The sequence below is a fragment of the Engystomops pustulosus genome, chromosome 1 (genome assembly GCF_040894005.1).
Source record: "Engystomops pustulosus chromosome 1, aEngPut4.maternal, whole genome shotgun sequence".
In the NCBI taxonomy this organism is placed as follows: Eukaryota; Metazoa; Chordata; class Amphibia; order Anura; family Leptodactylidae; genus Engystomops; species Engystomops pustulosus.
Genome location: NC_092411.1, coordinates 2,904,288 through 2,921,986, shown reverse-complemented (window position 1 = coordinate 2,921,986; position 17,699 = coordinate 2,904,288). Strand labels below are relative to the sequence as shown.

Here is a 17,699-nt window from a genome sequence, read left to right as displayed (position 1 = left end):
TACTGCCAGTACTGCAGCTCAGCTGTATAGGAATGAATGGAGCTTAGTTGCAATACCACACACTACCCATGGTCAGGTGAGGCGCTGTTTTTGGAAGACTGCAGCCATGTTTTTCCACCTCCAGAGAACCCCTTTAATATCGTGCCCCCCTCCGCGGCGTTTTTAGTTTTCAGATTGTAAAACGCATGCATTTTTTGACAAGTTTGACCAATTATCTTAATTCAAACTGGTCAAAAACGCAAAGGGTTTTTACGATCTGAAAACGCACCAAAAACGCCACGTGTGTCACCACCCTTATACATGAGAAAAGCCATGAGGTAATGTGTGGGGGGACGGGGCCCCTCCTGAGGCGAATGATGGGGCCCAACAATGGACGTCCTGGCCCTGTATAACATATAATCTGCCTCCACCCTAATCGTGGCCTCCTCTCCTGGGGCACAGAGCTGACACTCCACTATGTGTGACCTGGAATGTCATGGCGTCCTGACACTGTCCCTGCTCACCATGTTACACGGTCACTGTCCCGGACACATTAAGAGGGATAAACCTTCACTCCACCAAATGACACACAACATTGTACAGGTAACGTAATGCCGGAGCAGAGGACCCTGGAGCACGCTGGGAGTCGTAGTCCCTCCACAATGTCACCTCTCCTCAGAGCAGGACACCCGCCACCTCACACAGGTCTTCCCGCCCAATATCCACTAGTCACGTGACCCTGGGGAGTGATGTCACTGAAGGGGCGGAGCTTTCCTTGAAGACGAAAAGTCACAGCCAAGGGACAGAGGGGAGAGGAGGGGGGAAGCCATATCCCATGACGTCATCACCACGTCACACACTGCAAACAGAAACTAGAAATTACACGGAGGTAAGGAGGAGAAGCGTACATTACATGGGACTGCAGGCTGGAGGAGGAGAGGGGTGCACATTACATGGGACTGCAGGCTGGAGGAGGAGAGGGGTGAACATTACATGGGACTGCATGCTGGAGGAGGAGAGGGGTGTACATTACATGGGACTGCAGGAGGGGGAGAGGGGTGTACATTACATGGGACTGCAGGCTGGAGGAGGAGAGGGGTGTACATTACATGGGACTGCAGGAGGGGGAGAGGGGTGTACATTACATGGGACTGCAGGCTGGAGGAGGAGAGGGGTGTACAGTACATGGGACTGCAGGCTGGAGGAGGAGAGGGGTGTACATTACATGGGACTGCAGGCTGGAGGAGGAGAGGGGTGTACATTACATGGGACTGCAGGCTGGAGGAGGAGAGGGGCGTACATTACATGGGGCTGCAGGCTGGAGGAGGAGAGGGGTGTACATTACATGGGACTGCAGGCTGGAGGTGGAGAGGGGTGTACATTACATGGGACTGCAGGCTGGAGGAGGAGAGGGGTTTACATTACATGGGGCTGGAGGAGGAGAGGGGTGTACATTACATGGGACTGCAGGCTGGAGGGGGAGAGGGGTGTACATTACATGGGACTGCAGGCTGGAGGAGGAGAGGGGTGTACATTACATGGGACTGCAGGCTGGAGGAGGAGAGGGGTGTACATTACATGGGACTGCAGGCTGGAGGAGGAGGGGGGTGTACATTACATGGCACTGCAGGCTGGAGGAGGAGAGGGGTGTACATTACATGGGACTGCAGGCTGGAGGAGGAGAGGGGTGTACATTACATGGGACTGCAGGCTGGTGGGAGGAGAGGGGTGTACATTACATGGGACTGCAGGCTGGAGGAGGAGAGGGGTGCACATTACATGGGACTGCAGGCTGGAGGCAGGAGAGGGGCGTACATTACATGGGACTGCAGGCAGGAGGAGGAGAGGGGTGTACATTGCATGGGACTGCAGGCTGGAGGAGGAGGGGGGTGTACATTACATGGGACTGCAGGCTGGTGGGAGGAGAGGGGTGTACATTACATGGGACTGCAGGCTGGAGGGGGAGAGGAGTGTACATTACATGGGACTGCAGGCTGGAGAAGGAGAGGGGTGTACATTACATGGGACTGCAGGCAGGAGGAGGAGAGGGGTGTACATTGCATGGGAGTGCAGGCTGGAGGAGGAGCGGGATGTACATTACATGGGACTGCAGGATGGAGGAGGAGAGGGGTGTACATTACATGGGACTGCAGGCTGGAGGAGGAGAGGGGTGTACATTACATGGGACTGCAGGCTGGAGGAGGAGAGGGGTGTACATTACATGGGACTGCAGGATGGAGGAGGAGAGGGGTGTACATTACATGGGACTGCAGGCTGGAGGAGGAGAGGGGAGTACATTACATGGGACTGCAGGCAGGAGGAGGAGAGGGGAGTATATTACATGGGACTACAGGCTGGAGGGGGGGAGGGGTGTACATTACATGGGACTGCAGGATGGAGGAGGAGAGGGGTGTACATTACATGGGACTGCAGGCTGGAGGAGGAGAGGGGTGCTAATTACATGCTACTGCAGGCTGAAGGGAGGAGAGGGGTGTACATTACATGGGACTGCATGCTGGAGGGGGAGAGGGGTGTACATTACATGGGACTGCAGGCTGGAGGAGGAGAGGGATGTACATTACATGGGACTGCAAGAGGGGGAGAGGGGTGTACATTACATGGGACTGCAGGAGGGGGAGAGGAGTGTACATTACATGGGACTGCAGGCTGGAGGAGGAGAGGGGTGTACATTACATGGGACTGCAGGCTGGAGGAGGAGAGGGGTGTACATTACATGGGACTGCAAGAGGGGGAGAGGGGGTGTACATTACATGGGACTGCAGGAGGGGGAGAGGAGTGTACATTACATGGGACTGCAGGCTGGAGGAGGAGATGGGTGTATATTACATGGGACTACAGGCTGGAGGGGGGGAGGGGTGTACATTACATGGGACTGCAGGCTGGAGGGGGAGAGGGGTGTACATTACATGGGACTGCACATGGCGGGGGGGACATTACATGGGACTGCACATGGCGGGGGGTACATTACATGGGACTGCACATGGCGGGGGGTACATTACATGGGACTGCACATGGCGGGGGGGGCATTACATGGGACTGCACATGGCGGGGGAGGACATTACATGGGACTGCACATGGCGGGGGGGACATTACATGGGACTGCACATGGTGGGGGATGTACATTACATGGGACTGCACATGGCGGGGGGGACATTACATGGGACTGTAGGAGGAGGAGAGGGGTGCACATTACATGGGACTGCAAGAAGGGGAGAGGGGTGTACATTACATGGGACTGCACATGGCGGGGGGGGACATTACATGGGACTGCACATGGCGGGGGGACATTACATGGGACTGCACATGGCGGGGGGGACATTACATGGGACTGCACATGGAGGGGGGTACATTACATGGGACTGCACATGGCGGGGGGACATTACATGGGACTGCACATGGCGGGGGGGACATTACATGGGACTGCACATGGCGGGGGGGTGTACATTACATGGGACTGCACATGGCGGGGGGTGTACATTACATGGGACTGCACATGGCGGGGGGGACATTACTTGTGACTGCACATGGCGGGGGGACATTACATGGGACTGCACATGGCGGGGGGGGCATTACTTGTGACTGCACATGGCGGGGGGGACATTACATGGGGCTGCACATGGCGGGTGGGACATTACATGGGGCTGCACATGGCGGGGGGGACATTACATGGGACTGCACATGGCGGGGGGGGACATTACATGGGACTGCACATGGCGGGGGGTGTACATTACATGGGACTGCACATGGCGGGGGGGGGGTACATGGGACTGCACATGGCGGGGGGGACATTACATGGGGCTGCACATGGCGGGGGGGGACATTACATGGGACTGCACATGGCGGGGGGTGTACATTACATGGGACTGCACATGGCGGGGGGGACATTACATGGGGCTGCACATGGCGGGGGGGGACATTACATGGGACTGCACATGGCCGGGGGGACATTACATGGGACTGCACATGGCGGGGGGTGTACATTACATGGGACTGCACATGGCAGGGGGGTGTACGTTACAAGGGACTGCACATGGCACGGGGGTGTACATTACATGGGACTGCACATGGCGGGGGGGGGGACATTACATGGGACTGCACATGGCGGGGGGTACATTACATGGGACTGCACATGGCAGGGGGTACATTACATGGGACTGCACATGGCAGGGGGGTGTACGTTACAAGGGACTGCACATGGCACGGGGGTGTACATTACATGGGACTGCACATGGCGGGGGGGGGGACATTACATGGGACTGCACATGGCGGGGGGGACATTACATGGGACTGCACATGGCGGGGGGGACATTACATGGGACTGCACATGGCGGGGGGACACTACATCTTCCCTGTAATCTCCTCCGGTCTCTGGATTTCTCTTCTTCCTCCTCAGGTTCTTACAATCCAGAATCTTCTATATCGGAGAATATTCCGGAGCGACTCATCCAGGATGGAGAGAGGGGGGGACAAGATGGCGGAGAGCGTCCTGCGCCTCACCCTAGAGATCCTGTACCGGCTGACAGGAGAGGTGAGAGCCCCCCATATCATGTGGTGGTGGGGGATGGGACATGGATGTGGGGATATTATCCCGCTGTCTCCCCATAGCCAGGATTACACATTAGTGAAGAAGACGTCTAGTGAGCGCTGTCCGGCCCCTGTGTATGAAGAATGGGGGGGACCCCTGCGCCCCATCCCCCGGCCTCACCCCCTGATACATGACCAGATCCTAGAACTGACCATGAAGATGACGGAGCTGCTGACTGGAGAGGTGACACTGCTGGGAATGCTGGGACATGATCCAGTAATGGAGGCTCCGGGGGATGACTGTGTCATTGTGTGTGTCAGGTTCCTATAAGGTGTCAGGATGTGGCCGTCTATTTCTCCATGGAGGAGTGGGAGTATGTAGAAGGACACAAGGAGCGCTACCAGGAGCCGCGGAGCCTTGCATCACCAGGTAATAGACAGGACTATAGACACGTGTCCCCCCAGGTGAGGAGTGTGAGGAGGACGTCCCGGCACGTGTCCCCCCAGGTGAGGAGTGTGAGGAGGACGCCCCGGCACGTGTCCCCCCAGGTGAGGAGTGTGAGGAGGACGCCCCGGAACGAGTCCCCCCAGGTGAGGAGTGTGAGGAGGACGCCCCGGCACGTGTCCCCCCAGGTGAGGAGTGTGAGGAGGACGCCCCGGCACATGTCCCCCCAGGTGAGGAGTGTGAGGAGGACGCCCCGGCACGTGTCCCCCCAGGTGAGGAGTGTGAGGAGGACGCCCCGGCACGTGTCCCCCCAGGTGAGGAGTGTGAGGAGGACGCCCCGGCACGTGTCCCCCCAGGTGAGGAGGATGCCCCGGCACGTGTCCCCCCAGGTGAGGAGTGTGAGGAGGACGCCCCGGCACATGTCCCCCCAGGTGAGGAGTGTGAGGAGGACGCCCCGGCACGTGTCCCCCCAGGTGAGGAGTGTGAGGAGGACGCCCCGGCACATGTCCCCCCAGGTGAGGAGTGTGAGGAGGACGCCCCGGCACGTGTCCCCCCAGGTGAGGAGTGTGAGGAGGACGCCCCGGCACATGTCCCCCCAGGTGAGGAGGATGCCCCGGCACGTGTCCCCCCAGGTGAGGAGTGTGAGGAGGACGCCCCGGCACATGTCCCCCCAGGTGAGGAGGACGCCCCGGCACGTGTCCCCCCAGGTGAGGAGTGTGAGGAGGACGCCCCGGCACGTGTCCCCCCAGGTGAGGAGTGTGAGGAGGACGCCCCGGCACATGTCCCCCCAGGTGAGGAGTGTGAGGAGGACGCCCCGGCACGTGTCCCCCCAGGTGAGGAGTGTGAGGAGGACGCCCCCCCGGCATGTGTCCCCCCAGGTGAGGAGTGTGAGGAGGACGCCCCGGCACATGTCCCCCCAGGTGAGGAGTGTGAGGAGGACGCCCCCCCGGCATGTGTCCCCCCAGGTGAGGAGTGTGAGGAGGACGCCCCGGCACATGTCCCCCCAGGTGAGGAGTGTGAGGAGGACGCCCCGGCACGTGTCCCCCCAGGTGAGGAGTGTGAGGAGGACGCCCCGGCACATGTCCCCCCAGGTGAGGAGGATGCCCCGGCACGTGTCCCCCCAGGTGAGGAGTGTGAGGAGGACGCCCCGGCACATGTCCCCCCAGGTGAGGAGGACGCCCCGGCACGTGTCCCCCCAGGTGAGGAGTGTGAGGAGGACGCCCCGGCACGTGTCCCCCCAGGTGAGGAGTGTGAGGAGGACGCCCCGGCACATGTCCCCCCAGGTGAGGAGTGTGAGGAGGACGCCCCGGCACGTGTCCCCCCAGGTGAGGAGTGTGAGGAGGACGCCCCCCCGGCATGTGTCCCCCCAGGTGAGGAGTGTGAGGAGGACGCCCCGGCACATGTCCCCCCAGGTGAGGAGTGTGAGGAGGACGCCCCCCCGGCATGTGTCCCCCCAGGTGAGGAGTGTGAGGAGGACGCCCCGGCACGTGTCCCCCCAGGTGAGGAGTGTGAGGAGGACGCCCCGGCACATGTCCCCCCAGGTGAGGAGGACGCCCCGGCACATGTCCCCCCAGGTGAGGAGTGTGCGGAGGACGCCCCGGCACGTGTCCCCCCAGGTGAGGAGTGTGCGGAGGACGCCCCGGCACATGTCCCCCCAGGTGAGGAGTCACCGCTCACAGAGGAGGAAACCTCCAGGAGGAGAGCAGGTGACAGGAGATGGAAGGACGAGTCTCCAGGGTTTGGGATCTTCTCCTAGTTTAATGTTCCTCACACTAATCCCCGGCCGCAGCCTCTTCATACAGGACATTACTGCCCCCTCCTCCCCTCTAGGTCATGCAGCTATCGGGGCACTTGGGAGGGGTCCTGAGGTTGTGTCTGACTGATCTCCTGGGAATCTGGAGGTCACTGCGGGGAGATCACCAGGTGCCTCCTCATGGAGCAGTTTCCGGGCAGTGATCGCTGATCCGCCTGCACCAAACACACCAGCGCTTCCTGCTGGAGGGACAGGATCCGGGCATAGACAGAGGGCAGACTGCACAGGTCCGGGGTCACAGTCCAGGGACAGGACAAGCAATAACCCAGGCACTGGTCAGTAAGGGCAAAACGGACACGAGGACACCACAAGAGAGGGATAGAAACAAATGTATCATTGTTTTCTTTTTACAAGCCCCTGTATGTCTTTCATAGACTGCGATGTCTTTTCACAATTTATTTGCTGATACAGTTTGGAATATTTGTAAATAAATAATGTCTATTCTGATATAAAACTGTTATAAGAGTCTTGTACAAAAAAGGAAGTGTCCTGTATATAAGGCAAAAAGGTCATAAAAAGAACAAATCTTTATCTCAATCAAATACAGACAAAGCACCGATACATTTACATTCTAAAAGCAATTAAAAAGTACAAATACAAAACAAACAAAATACAGACGCACCACTGAATCCCCCCGGCCCCCCAGGTCTAGACATATAACAGTCTGGTAGTTACAGGTCAATGCAGGCAAATAAATCCCAATAGATACAACACCGGGGGATATAGTACAGGATGCGCTCGGCCCTGGTAGCGACATGATCCGGTCTCAGGAGAACTGTAACAACTCAGTCAAGGGCCAAACATAACACATGGTAACAGATGACATTCCTATATAAGGAGTAACCTATGCAGGACCCCAGGGACCGTGCCACAGGTGCCCAACATATAAACACCTGAACACCCAAGACCAATGTAATAGACCTGACAAGGCAGGAAACTAATCCAGACCCCGACACGGGGAAGTGGATTGTGCGGCGATACATTTCGGGAGCCCTACATCACATCAGGCTCCGGATTAGTTCCTGGGGTCCTGCATAGGTTACTCCCTATATAGGAATGTCATCTGTTACCATGTGTCATGTTTGGCCCTTGACTGAGTTGTTACAGTTCTCCTGAGACCGGATCATGTCGCTACCAGGGCCGAGCGCATCCTGTACTATATTCCCGGTGTTGTATCTATTGGGATTTATTTGCCTGCATTGACCTGTAACTAGCAGACTGTTATATGTCTAGTCCTGGGGGGCCGGGGGGATTCAGTGGTGCGTCTGTATTTTGATGCGTATTTGTACTTTTTAATTGCATTTAGAATGTAAATGTATCTGTGTTTTGTCTGTACAGGCAGTCCCCGGGTTACATACAAGATAGGGTCTGTAGGTTTGTTCTTAAGTTGGATTTGTATGTAAGTCGGAACTGTATATTTTATCATTGTAATCCCAGCCAGAACTTTTTTGGTCTTTAAAAATTGGATTTTAAAATTGTTGGGTTGTCATAAGAATCAGGATTAACACTAAATCTTCATTACAGGCACCAGTGATAACTGTTACAGCTGATCATTGCAGCCTAGGACTATAGTACAGTAATTACCAATATCCAGAGGTCCGTTTGTAACTAGGGGTCGTATGTAAGTCGAGTGTTCTTAAGTAGGGGACCGCCTGTATTTGACTGTAATAAAGATTTGTTCTTATTATAATAATCTGTATTTATTTAGCGCCATAAAATTCCGAATCTTCGGTTTTTATGACATTTTTGGCTAATACACATAACACTTCCTTGTATGAGATTATTGTGTACTCGGGTATGTGAGCGTTATCTGCCATTTAGCTGTGACTACACTTTCCTTTTTTGAAATGTTGTAAGAGATCGGTTACTTTTTTTTACATTCTATTATTTTTGGGTATTTTTCAGCTAACTATACGAGGAGCTCAGAGGAACATCTGATATCTTCTACATATGAAGCGCAGACCATGACCCCGGATATACCCCCAGCCCCTCACAGGGAAGACCCCTCATCTGATCCTATTATACACGTCTCATCCTCTGATTCATCACAGACGCTACAGCAAAATGACTCTCAAGGAAGGGATCGAGGATCTCACACAGGGAAGAAGAAACATCAATGTTCAGAGTGTAGCAAATCATATAACAGGAAATCAGAACTTGATCAACATCAGAGAACTCACACAGGGGAGAAGCCATTCGCCTGCTCTGATTGTGGAAAAAAGTTCGCCCAGAAATCATATCTTGTCAAACATCAGAGAACTCACACAGGGGAGAAGCCGCTCTCGTGTCCCGAATGCGGGAAATTTTTCTCAAGGAAACAAAATCTTGTTATCCATCAGAACATTCACACAGGGGAGAAGCCATTCTCCTGCTCCGAATGTGGGAAACGTTTTTTTCAGAAATCTGTTCTTCTTACACATCAGAGAATTCACACAGGAGAGAAGCCATTTCCATGTATTGATTGTGGGAAGTGTTTTGCTGAAAAATCTGCTCTCACTGTGCATCAAACGATCCACACAGGGAAAAAAATTTCATGTCAAGAATGTGGTAAATCCTTTACTCATAAGCAAAGTGTTCTGCATCATCAGAAAATTCACAAAGGGAAGAAACTATTTTCATGCTCCGAATGTGGGAAATGTTTTTATATGAAATCGAATCTTGAAAGACATCAGAGAACTCACACAGGGGTGAAGCCTTTTTCGTGTTCAGAATGTGGGAAATGTTTTACCCAAAAATCGGATCTTGTCAAACATCAGAGAATTCACACAGGAGAGAAGCCCTATTTGTGCTCAGAATGTGGGAAATGTTTTACTATAAAAGCTGCTCTCGTTCAACATCAAACAATTCACAAAGAAAAATCATTCTCATGCTCCGAATGTGGAAAACATTTTACTAAGAAATCCTATCTGGTTATACATCAGAGAACTCACACGGGGGAGAAGCCATATTCCTGCTCACAATGTGGGAAGTGTTTTGCCCGTAATTCTGATCTGCATGCACATGTAAAGATTCATGAAGGAGAGAAGCCGTTCTCGTGCTCCGACTGTGGGATGTGTTTTTCTAAGAAATCATATCTCATTATACATCAGAGAATTCACACAGGGGAGAAGCCATATTCATGTTCCAAATGTGGAAAATGTTTTGGCCGTAAATCGAATTTCTTTAAACACATTAAGCAGTGCGGGAGGTCATCCCCCTGCTCTGAAATTGTCCCTTGTTAAAGGACATCTTCCCCTAAAATAGGACCTAGCGCCTAGAAGCGAAAATTAATGACACTGCCTTATTTTAAGGGAAACATAGTACTGGTGTGCGTCCTCTCCTTTAAGCTTCCTATGTCTGTTTTTAGTAGAAAAGGCGTTAAAATTATGCAAATTAGGCTGAGGAGCTCCAGGCTACATTAATACCTATGGAACCCAGAGCCCCTTAGGCTCATTTGCATAATTTACAAGCCCTTTTTTTAAACACATAGATCCTGCTCGAGGGGGCGCACACCAGCAGGTTAGTGCACTTTGGTTTACAATCCTTGAGGTAGATGTCTTTTTAACCCCTTAATGTCCTGGCCTTTTTTTGTTTTTTCATTTTTCACTCCCCATCTTCAAAATCTATAACTTTTTATTTTTCCATGTACAGAGCTGTGACGGCTTGTTTTCTGCGTAACATATTGCACTTCATAGTGATGGTATTTATTATTCCATGCCCTGGGAAGTGGGAAAATGATGAAAAAACGCTTTTACTGTGCGCCCCAAATGACAGGTCTACTTTATTCTTTGGGTCAGTGCGATCCCGGGGAAACCAAGTTTGTAAAGGTTTTATAATGTTTTTATACATTAACAAAAATGTACAGAGTTGTACAGAGCTGTGGGCGGTGTCATTTGTTGTGATTTTTTTTTTTTAATGCTGTTTTCAGTGATACCATTTTTAGAACTGTATGACCATTTGATCACTTTTTATTGAATTTCTTATATTTTGCGTTATAGGGTTAAAAGTCAGGAAAATAACGATACCTCACATGTTTATGATTTTTACTGTTTATTTATATCAGGGAAAGGGGGGTGATTTTTAATTTTTAGTTTTTTTTTTTTTTTTAATTTATTTTTTACTATTTTTCAGACCCCTAGGGTACTTTTAACCCCAGGTTGTCTGATCCTACCATATACAGTACTGCCACACTACAGTATCGCAGTATATGGGGATTTTGCAAATCGCACATTGTAATAGCCTGAAACATGACAGCCTCAGGTCTTTGTGTGACCCAAGGCTGTCATAGCAACGGATAGCCGCTCCCCAATTGACGTCACGGGGAGTGACGATCCAATCCAAGATGGCGGCGCCCATCAAAGGGTTAATACCCGGGATCGGTGCTAGTTGTGGGAGTTTTTTCCATTGTGCAGCAAGCACCCACAGCGTATGAAGAGAGCTCAGCCCGTGCGCCCGCTTTATACTCCTCCCTCCGCTACTGGACGTACAGGAACATCCAAATGTGGTAAGGGGTTAAACATCTGAGAACCGACACAGCTGAGAAGCTGCAAGTTTTGTTACACAAATAATTCACATCTGACAATCACTTAATGGTGTAAGTTGCGTCGTTAGCGTGGGAGGTTCACTAACTATATCCAAGACTATACCATATACTATAGATGTCTCCTAGGTCATTAATGCTGTGTATATAAACATTTCAGTATCAGATTTTTTTATTTTTATTCCGTGCATTGAGGGATTGGAGGTAATGACCGTACTTTTAAAAAAAAAAAAAAAAATTCTGCTTCCGTTTAGCAAAATAAATAAGTTACATAATTCAAATTTCTATTAACACAAAGAGGGGGATGTATCAATGTGTCTCAGGTTCCGTCAGTTTAGTGGAGGAAAACCCTAGTCCTTTTCTGCGCCTGATTTATCATTGTGTTAATGAATCTGGTGCAGGATAAAACTGTCGGTTTCCAGTTTAGACCTACTTTAAAGTGGAACATGCAAGTCGACCACGCCCCCTTTTAGGTCAAGCCACGCCCCTTTTCTGAGGTCACACACACACCCTCAGTCGGACAAGTCGGAACATGGCTAAAAACAGGTCTAAAAGCTTTGATAAATGTGGCCCAAGGCATTTTAGACAGTGTTTGAGGCGCAAAACCACCAGAATTGTGGCGCAAGTGCGTTAATACATCATGTACAATACAGGGGGAGTAACAAAAAAAGACAAGAAAGGAATAGGGGAGGGAGAGTAAAGTACAAAATCCCATTATAAAGCCATATATATGTTTATAAGTGTGAACCTATTGACCTTTTACTCCCAATTAAAAGCACAAAACCTCGGTCACTATAATAACATCATAGAAAGGACACAAGGAATACGGTACATTACACAGGATAATGCGTCCCTGCGTTACGTACATGATCGGTTCTGCAGGTTTGTTCTTAACTTGAATTTGTATTTAAGTCATAACCAGTATATTATATAATTGTAGCTCCAAACAAAAATTTTTTGGTCTCTGTGACAATTGGATTTTAAAAATGTTGGATTGCCATAAGAACCAGGAATAACAATAAATCTTCATTACAGACGCCTGTGATAACTGTTATTGCTGATTATTGTAGCCTAGGGCTAAAGTACAGGAAATTACCAACATCCAGAGGTCAGTCTGTAACTAGGGGTTGTCTGTAAGTCGGGTGTTCTTAAGTAGGGGACTGCCTGTATTGCAAATAGTTGTAAATATCTTATAGAAAGACACTTAGTTCTGGTCATTCAAGTCCAAAGCACCCATCGCTCTGAACCTCATTCTACAGTCATGGCCATAAGTTGTGAGAATGATACAAATGTTAATTTTTACAAAGTCTCCGGCATCAGGTTTTATAATGGTAATTTGCATAAACTCCAGAATGTTATAAAGAGCGATCAGCTTATCAGCAATTAATTGTAAAGTCAGTATTTGCCTAGAAAATGTGATGTCTCCAGTAACACAGGTGCGGGGGCTGATGGGGACAGGGCTGGGGGAAAATCTGTCAGGATTAAGTAACAATCACACCCCTGGACACTTTACAAGGAGGCTGGTGCGTGGTATCATTGTTTCTCTTCTGTTACCCATGGTTATCTCTAAAGAAACATGTGCAGTCATCATTGCTCTGCACAAAACTGGCCGAACAGGGAAGAGTATCGCAGCGAGAAAGATGTCACCTCAGTCACCGATCTATCGCATCATCAAGGAATCCAAGGAGAGAGGCTCCATTGTTACCAAAAAGGCTCCAGGGGCCCAAGAAGGACCAGCAAGCGCCAGGAGCGTCTCTTACAAGTGTCTCAGCTTGGGGATGGGGCTCCCAGCATCGCAGAGCTCAGGAATGGCAGCAGCAGGTGTAAGGCATCTGCACGCACTGTGACACTGCGGAGACTCCTGGAGCAAGGCCTGGTGTCCAGGAGGGCAGCACAGAAGCCGCTTCTCTCCAGAAACCATCAGGGACAGACGGATATTCTGCAGGAGGTGCAGGGAGTGGACGCTGAGGACTGGGGGACAGACGGATATTCTGCAGGAGGTGCAGGGAGTGGACGCTGAGGACTGGGGGACAGACGGATATTCTGCAGGAGGTGCAGGGAGTGGACGCTGAGGACTGAGGGACAGACGGATATTCTGCAGGAGGTGCAGGGAGTGGACGCTGAGGACTGGGGGACAGACGGATATCCTGCAGGAGGTGCAGGGAGTGGACGCTGAGGACTGGGGGACAGACGGATATTCTGCAGGAGGTGCAGGGAGTGGACGCTGAGGACTGGGGGACAGACGGATATTCTGCAGGAGGTGCAGGGAGTGGACGCTGAGGACTGGGGGACAGACGGATATTTTGCAGGAGGTGCAGGGAGTGGACGCTGAGGACTGGGGGACAGACGGATATTCTGCAGGAGGTGCAGGGAGTGGACGCTGAGGACTGGGGGACAGACGGATATTCTGCAGGAGGTGCAGGGAGTGGACGCTGAGGACTGGGGGACAGACGGATATTCTGCAGGAGGTGCAGGGAGTGGACGCTGAGGACTGGGGGACAGACTGATATTCTGCAGGAGGTTCAGGGAGTGGACGCTGAGGACTGGGGGAAAGGCATTGTCTCTGATGAATCCCCTTTCCGATTGTTGGGAGAAGACAAGGTGAGCGATGCCCCCAGTCCGGTCTCCTGCACCTGTAAAGCCTCCTGCAGCCATTCATGTGGGGGGGGGGGGCTTCTCAGCCAAGGGAATCGCCTAAAAACACCTCCATGAATAAGGAATGGAGCAGAATGTCCTCCAGGAGCCGCTTCTCCCGACCCTCCAGGAGCAGATGGTGATGAGCAGAGCCTCCTCCAGCATGATGGAGCACCGGCCATAAAGGGGAGAACTAAATGGCTCCGGGAACAGAACACAGAGATTCTGGGTCCATGGCCCGGGAACAGAACACAGAGATTCTGGGTCCATGGCCCGGAGACTCCCCGGATCTTATCCCATTGAGAACTTGTGGTCAATCATCAGGAGACGGGGGACAAACAAAACCGACACATTGTGACAGAATGCAGCAGTGATAGTGCAGGAATGGACGGCGATCAGTCAGGATCTGGTGCAGGAGGTGAGTGAGAGCTGCCAGGGAGAATTGCAGAGGTCCTGGAGAAGAAGGAGAGGTCCTGCAGATACTGACTCGCTGCAGTAACTCCTCCCACCTGACAATAAAAGCTTCTGCTCCCCATAATATGATTGCACTTGTATCTCTGTATGTGATAAACATCTGACAGACCAGAGGGACACATCATGTGACAAGAGAAGATTTGTGCCAAAACTTTTGGCCATGACTAGTTCTACTCTCCTGGCATAATAAGTTAAGAGAGCGATCACCTCCTTCTGGACTTTGTGTTACTATATCCATAACTGCAAATCTTATCACATTTACATCTCCATCATGGCCCTCTCTTACGTGTTCAATTAAACGAGGGCAGCCATTGCCTGTAGCCTTTTATGTTCTTGAAAACTGATGAATAGGCTCTTAATAGTCTTCCCGGGGCCTCTTTTCTATATGAACGCTTTTTGGGTTTAAGTCGCCATGTGGCACGGCTATAGCTCTCTCCAAGGCTTTATTGAGCAAATAAAGAGGGTTCCCTCAGTCTCTCAACTGTGAGCCCTCCCAAACAATGAATATGTCATCCGCAGATCTGTGGAAGGTCTTTACAGCCCTACGAATTCTCTCCCGAAAGTAGAAACACTGTAACATCATTGTCTGTGCAGTGCGGCTGAGGAGGCGCTGACTGTCTCTGTGTGTCTTGAACACTCAGTGTGAACACAGGTTTAGGCTTGCTGGCTGTTTGGATTGGTCAGCACCACACCCAGCACTCTCCTGCACCTTGGCTCCGGTTTAACAATAATTAACCCAATCATTATTTGGGGCAGGGACTCTGATATCACATAAGTTCTGCCCAGCCTTCTAAGGGTGCCTGCTATAGATGTGTCTTTGTAGTCTCCAAACTTTTCTTGAGATTCTTGTGTGCTGAATTTTGCCTCGTGTTTGGCACTTGTGATCCCGCACTGTGTTTGTGCTTTTGGTTCTAAACCAGCTTTACTGACTCCTCTTATTTGTTTGTGTTGTCTTTTTCTGACTGTCTTTTTGCACGTTGAAACAGGGAGGGACCATCTCCTAGTTGTCCCTTACCGTTTAAGATATGCGAGGCAAGTGGGTTTCCCAGAACACACGTTATAAACACATTGTACATTATGGTCTGAGACTCTGGTACCCCATGCAGTCTGTTATATAGATTATAAATAAAGATAATGGCTCAATCTTTTACATTCTGGAATTTTTCTCAATAATGTGAACACATTTTAGAAAACTAGTCAACTACCACCCACACCCCTATTTGAGATGCAGGTCAGTGATGAAAGCCATGGTCAGGTGTGTCTGTGTTGGACGAAACTGGCAAAGGATGGAGTTGTCCCAGGGGAACAAGTCTCCTGGGGTCTTCAGAACAAAATGTGACTAAAATTGAACCCTTTGAAAAATAAAGCCAATCTTGCCCGTCTAGGATTTAGACGTTGAGCATAAACTTAATTCGTTTAATTCTTGTGGTCAGTGAAGACCACAATTTGATGTTGAGCTACTTCCAAAAAGTGACGCCACAGTGTCTTGCTGACAACGTCTCCCTCTGCACTTCCCTCTCTAGCTGCTGTAATCTCACAAAGTGGGGGGGGGGGTTGCTCCTGTACATTGTAATAGCCTGTGAGGCTACATATTGGAGGGGCCTGGATCTATGAGTAATGTCCCCATGGATTTTGTTGGTAGATTTCCTTTAACGGACGTTTTCCATCCATCTAATTCTGATCGGGTTATAGACCCCATTTAAGTCCTATTTAGCAAACAATTGGGACCCAGCAATTTAATTTAGTGGATGAGGGGTAAATGATACTGGTTTCTGATCTTAAATTCCTTTTTATAAATACAGGGAAGATTGAAGAAATTATCTTTGGGGAAATAAGCTCCTGGAACAAGATGAGTAACACAAATATCAAAATCTGGGTGACGACAAAGTAAGAAGTCAAAATATTCTTTAGAGAAGAGATTTTGAACCTCAGTAATATAATCTGGTAACACATTGGGGCACATTTACTTACCCGGTCCAGTCGCGATCCAGTGGCGGGTTCTCCGACGCTGATTCGGGTCCGGTCGGGATTCACTAAGGTCCGTGTGCCGATATCCACTAGGTGTCGCTGCTGCGCCGAGGTCTGCCGGAGTTCACCTTCTATTTCTTGGTGCAGGTAAGTGCGTGTCAAGCGACACTTTTTTTTTTAAATACCGCAGTTTTTCAGAATCCATCGGGTTTTCCGACGGGCACGCCCCCTCGATTTCCGTCACATGGATGCTGCCGAAATCCGATCGTGTGCGCCAAAATCCTGGCGGAATTCGGTGCAAATCGGAAACCATCGGGATACCCTACGGATTCTCACGATTCGGGCCCTTAGTAAATGACCCCCATTCTCTGCAATATCTTTGACAACCAGTCTAATAGACAGGCAGTGAGCACCCCACTTAATCAATCTCCCTCTTCCCCAATCAAACACAAGATTATGGGCTGGAAGCCCGGATAGACCATGGACCACATCAACAGACGGATGGTTCATAACAAACAGTCACGTGAGAGATTTCCTGAGTTCTGAAACTAAAAGTCCCCCAACCATAGAGCAGCATCCACCCCAGTTACCTAAAGCCAAAACAGAATTCACAGAATCCGCAGCTGCCCCTGAAACAATGAAGGCTTTCGCAGGCAACAGAAGGGTCACAAGTTATCAGGATGACCAACTAATAGATCTCTTCAAGTATCCGACAATCCCAGTCTAAGCTGATACCCGAGAGTGCGGTCAGACCACTTTCTATAGGGCTAAAAAGTTTCCATAAATGTCATTAGTATTTGATACCATTTCTTTTACACTTTATGACTGTGAGAAGCGTGCGGAAGGATCAAAAAGCTTGACCCAAAATTGGTAGGAATTTGGACCCATTGTTCCTGACAGAACCGGTGTAGCTGAGCCGTGTTTTTTTTTTTGAAATTTTTTTAATTTTTATTTAATAAAACATACAAACAAACAGATGAGCTATTTTCATATGTAGCTGAGCCGTGTTTGTAGCTGCCTTGCTCGCACCTGTCTGATCAGAGCTTTGTGATGGCCGCTCCAAAACATTGACCTAGTCCTCCTTCAGCCATTTTATAACCAGTTTGGCAGCAGCTTTGGGTCATTGTCCATGTGGAAGACCCATTTGCACAGAAGCTTTAAATTTAGATATAAAAATTGGGTGATTTGTGGGGATTTTTGATAAGAAGAACTTTTAAACTGCTACAAAAGTACCTTCAAAAATAGGCATGTAAAATTTATATGAAAATTTGGGAAAATGCAGTTTGATTTGTAAACATCTAAATAAAAAAAAAACAAAACAA

The 17,699-nt window shown here is 50.2% G+C and overlaps 2 protein-coding genes across 2 annotated transcripts in view; both read left to right on the top strand.

Moving 5' to 3' along the window:
- The first annotated feature begins 730 nt into the window (after positions 1–730).
- Positions 731–12,331, top strand: LOC140114806 (uncharacterized). Its single transcript, XM_072132737.1, has 3 exons — positions 731–868; positions 4,394–4,528; positions 8,688–12,331. Exon 3 carries the CDS (start codon positions 8,747–8,749, stop codon positions 10,001–10,003), a length of 1,257 nt encoding a protein of 418 aa, XP_071988838.1. The 5' UTR covers positions 731–868; positions 4,394–4,528; positions 8,688–8,746; the 3' UTR covers positions 10,004–12,331.
- Positions 4,472–17,699, top strand: part of LOC140085330 (uncharacterized) — a 309,037-nt gene continuing 295,809 nt past the window's right edge. Inside the window, exons 1-2 of the mRNA XM_072126522.1 lie at positions 4,472–4,528; positions 4,974–6,627. Of these exons, the coding sequence (XP_071982623.1) occupies positions 4,472–4,528; positions 4,974–6,627 (1,711 nt within the window). The remainder of the gene's footprint in view (positions 4,529–4,973; positions 6,628–17,699) is intronic.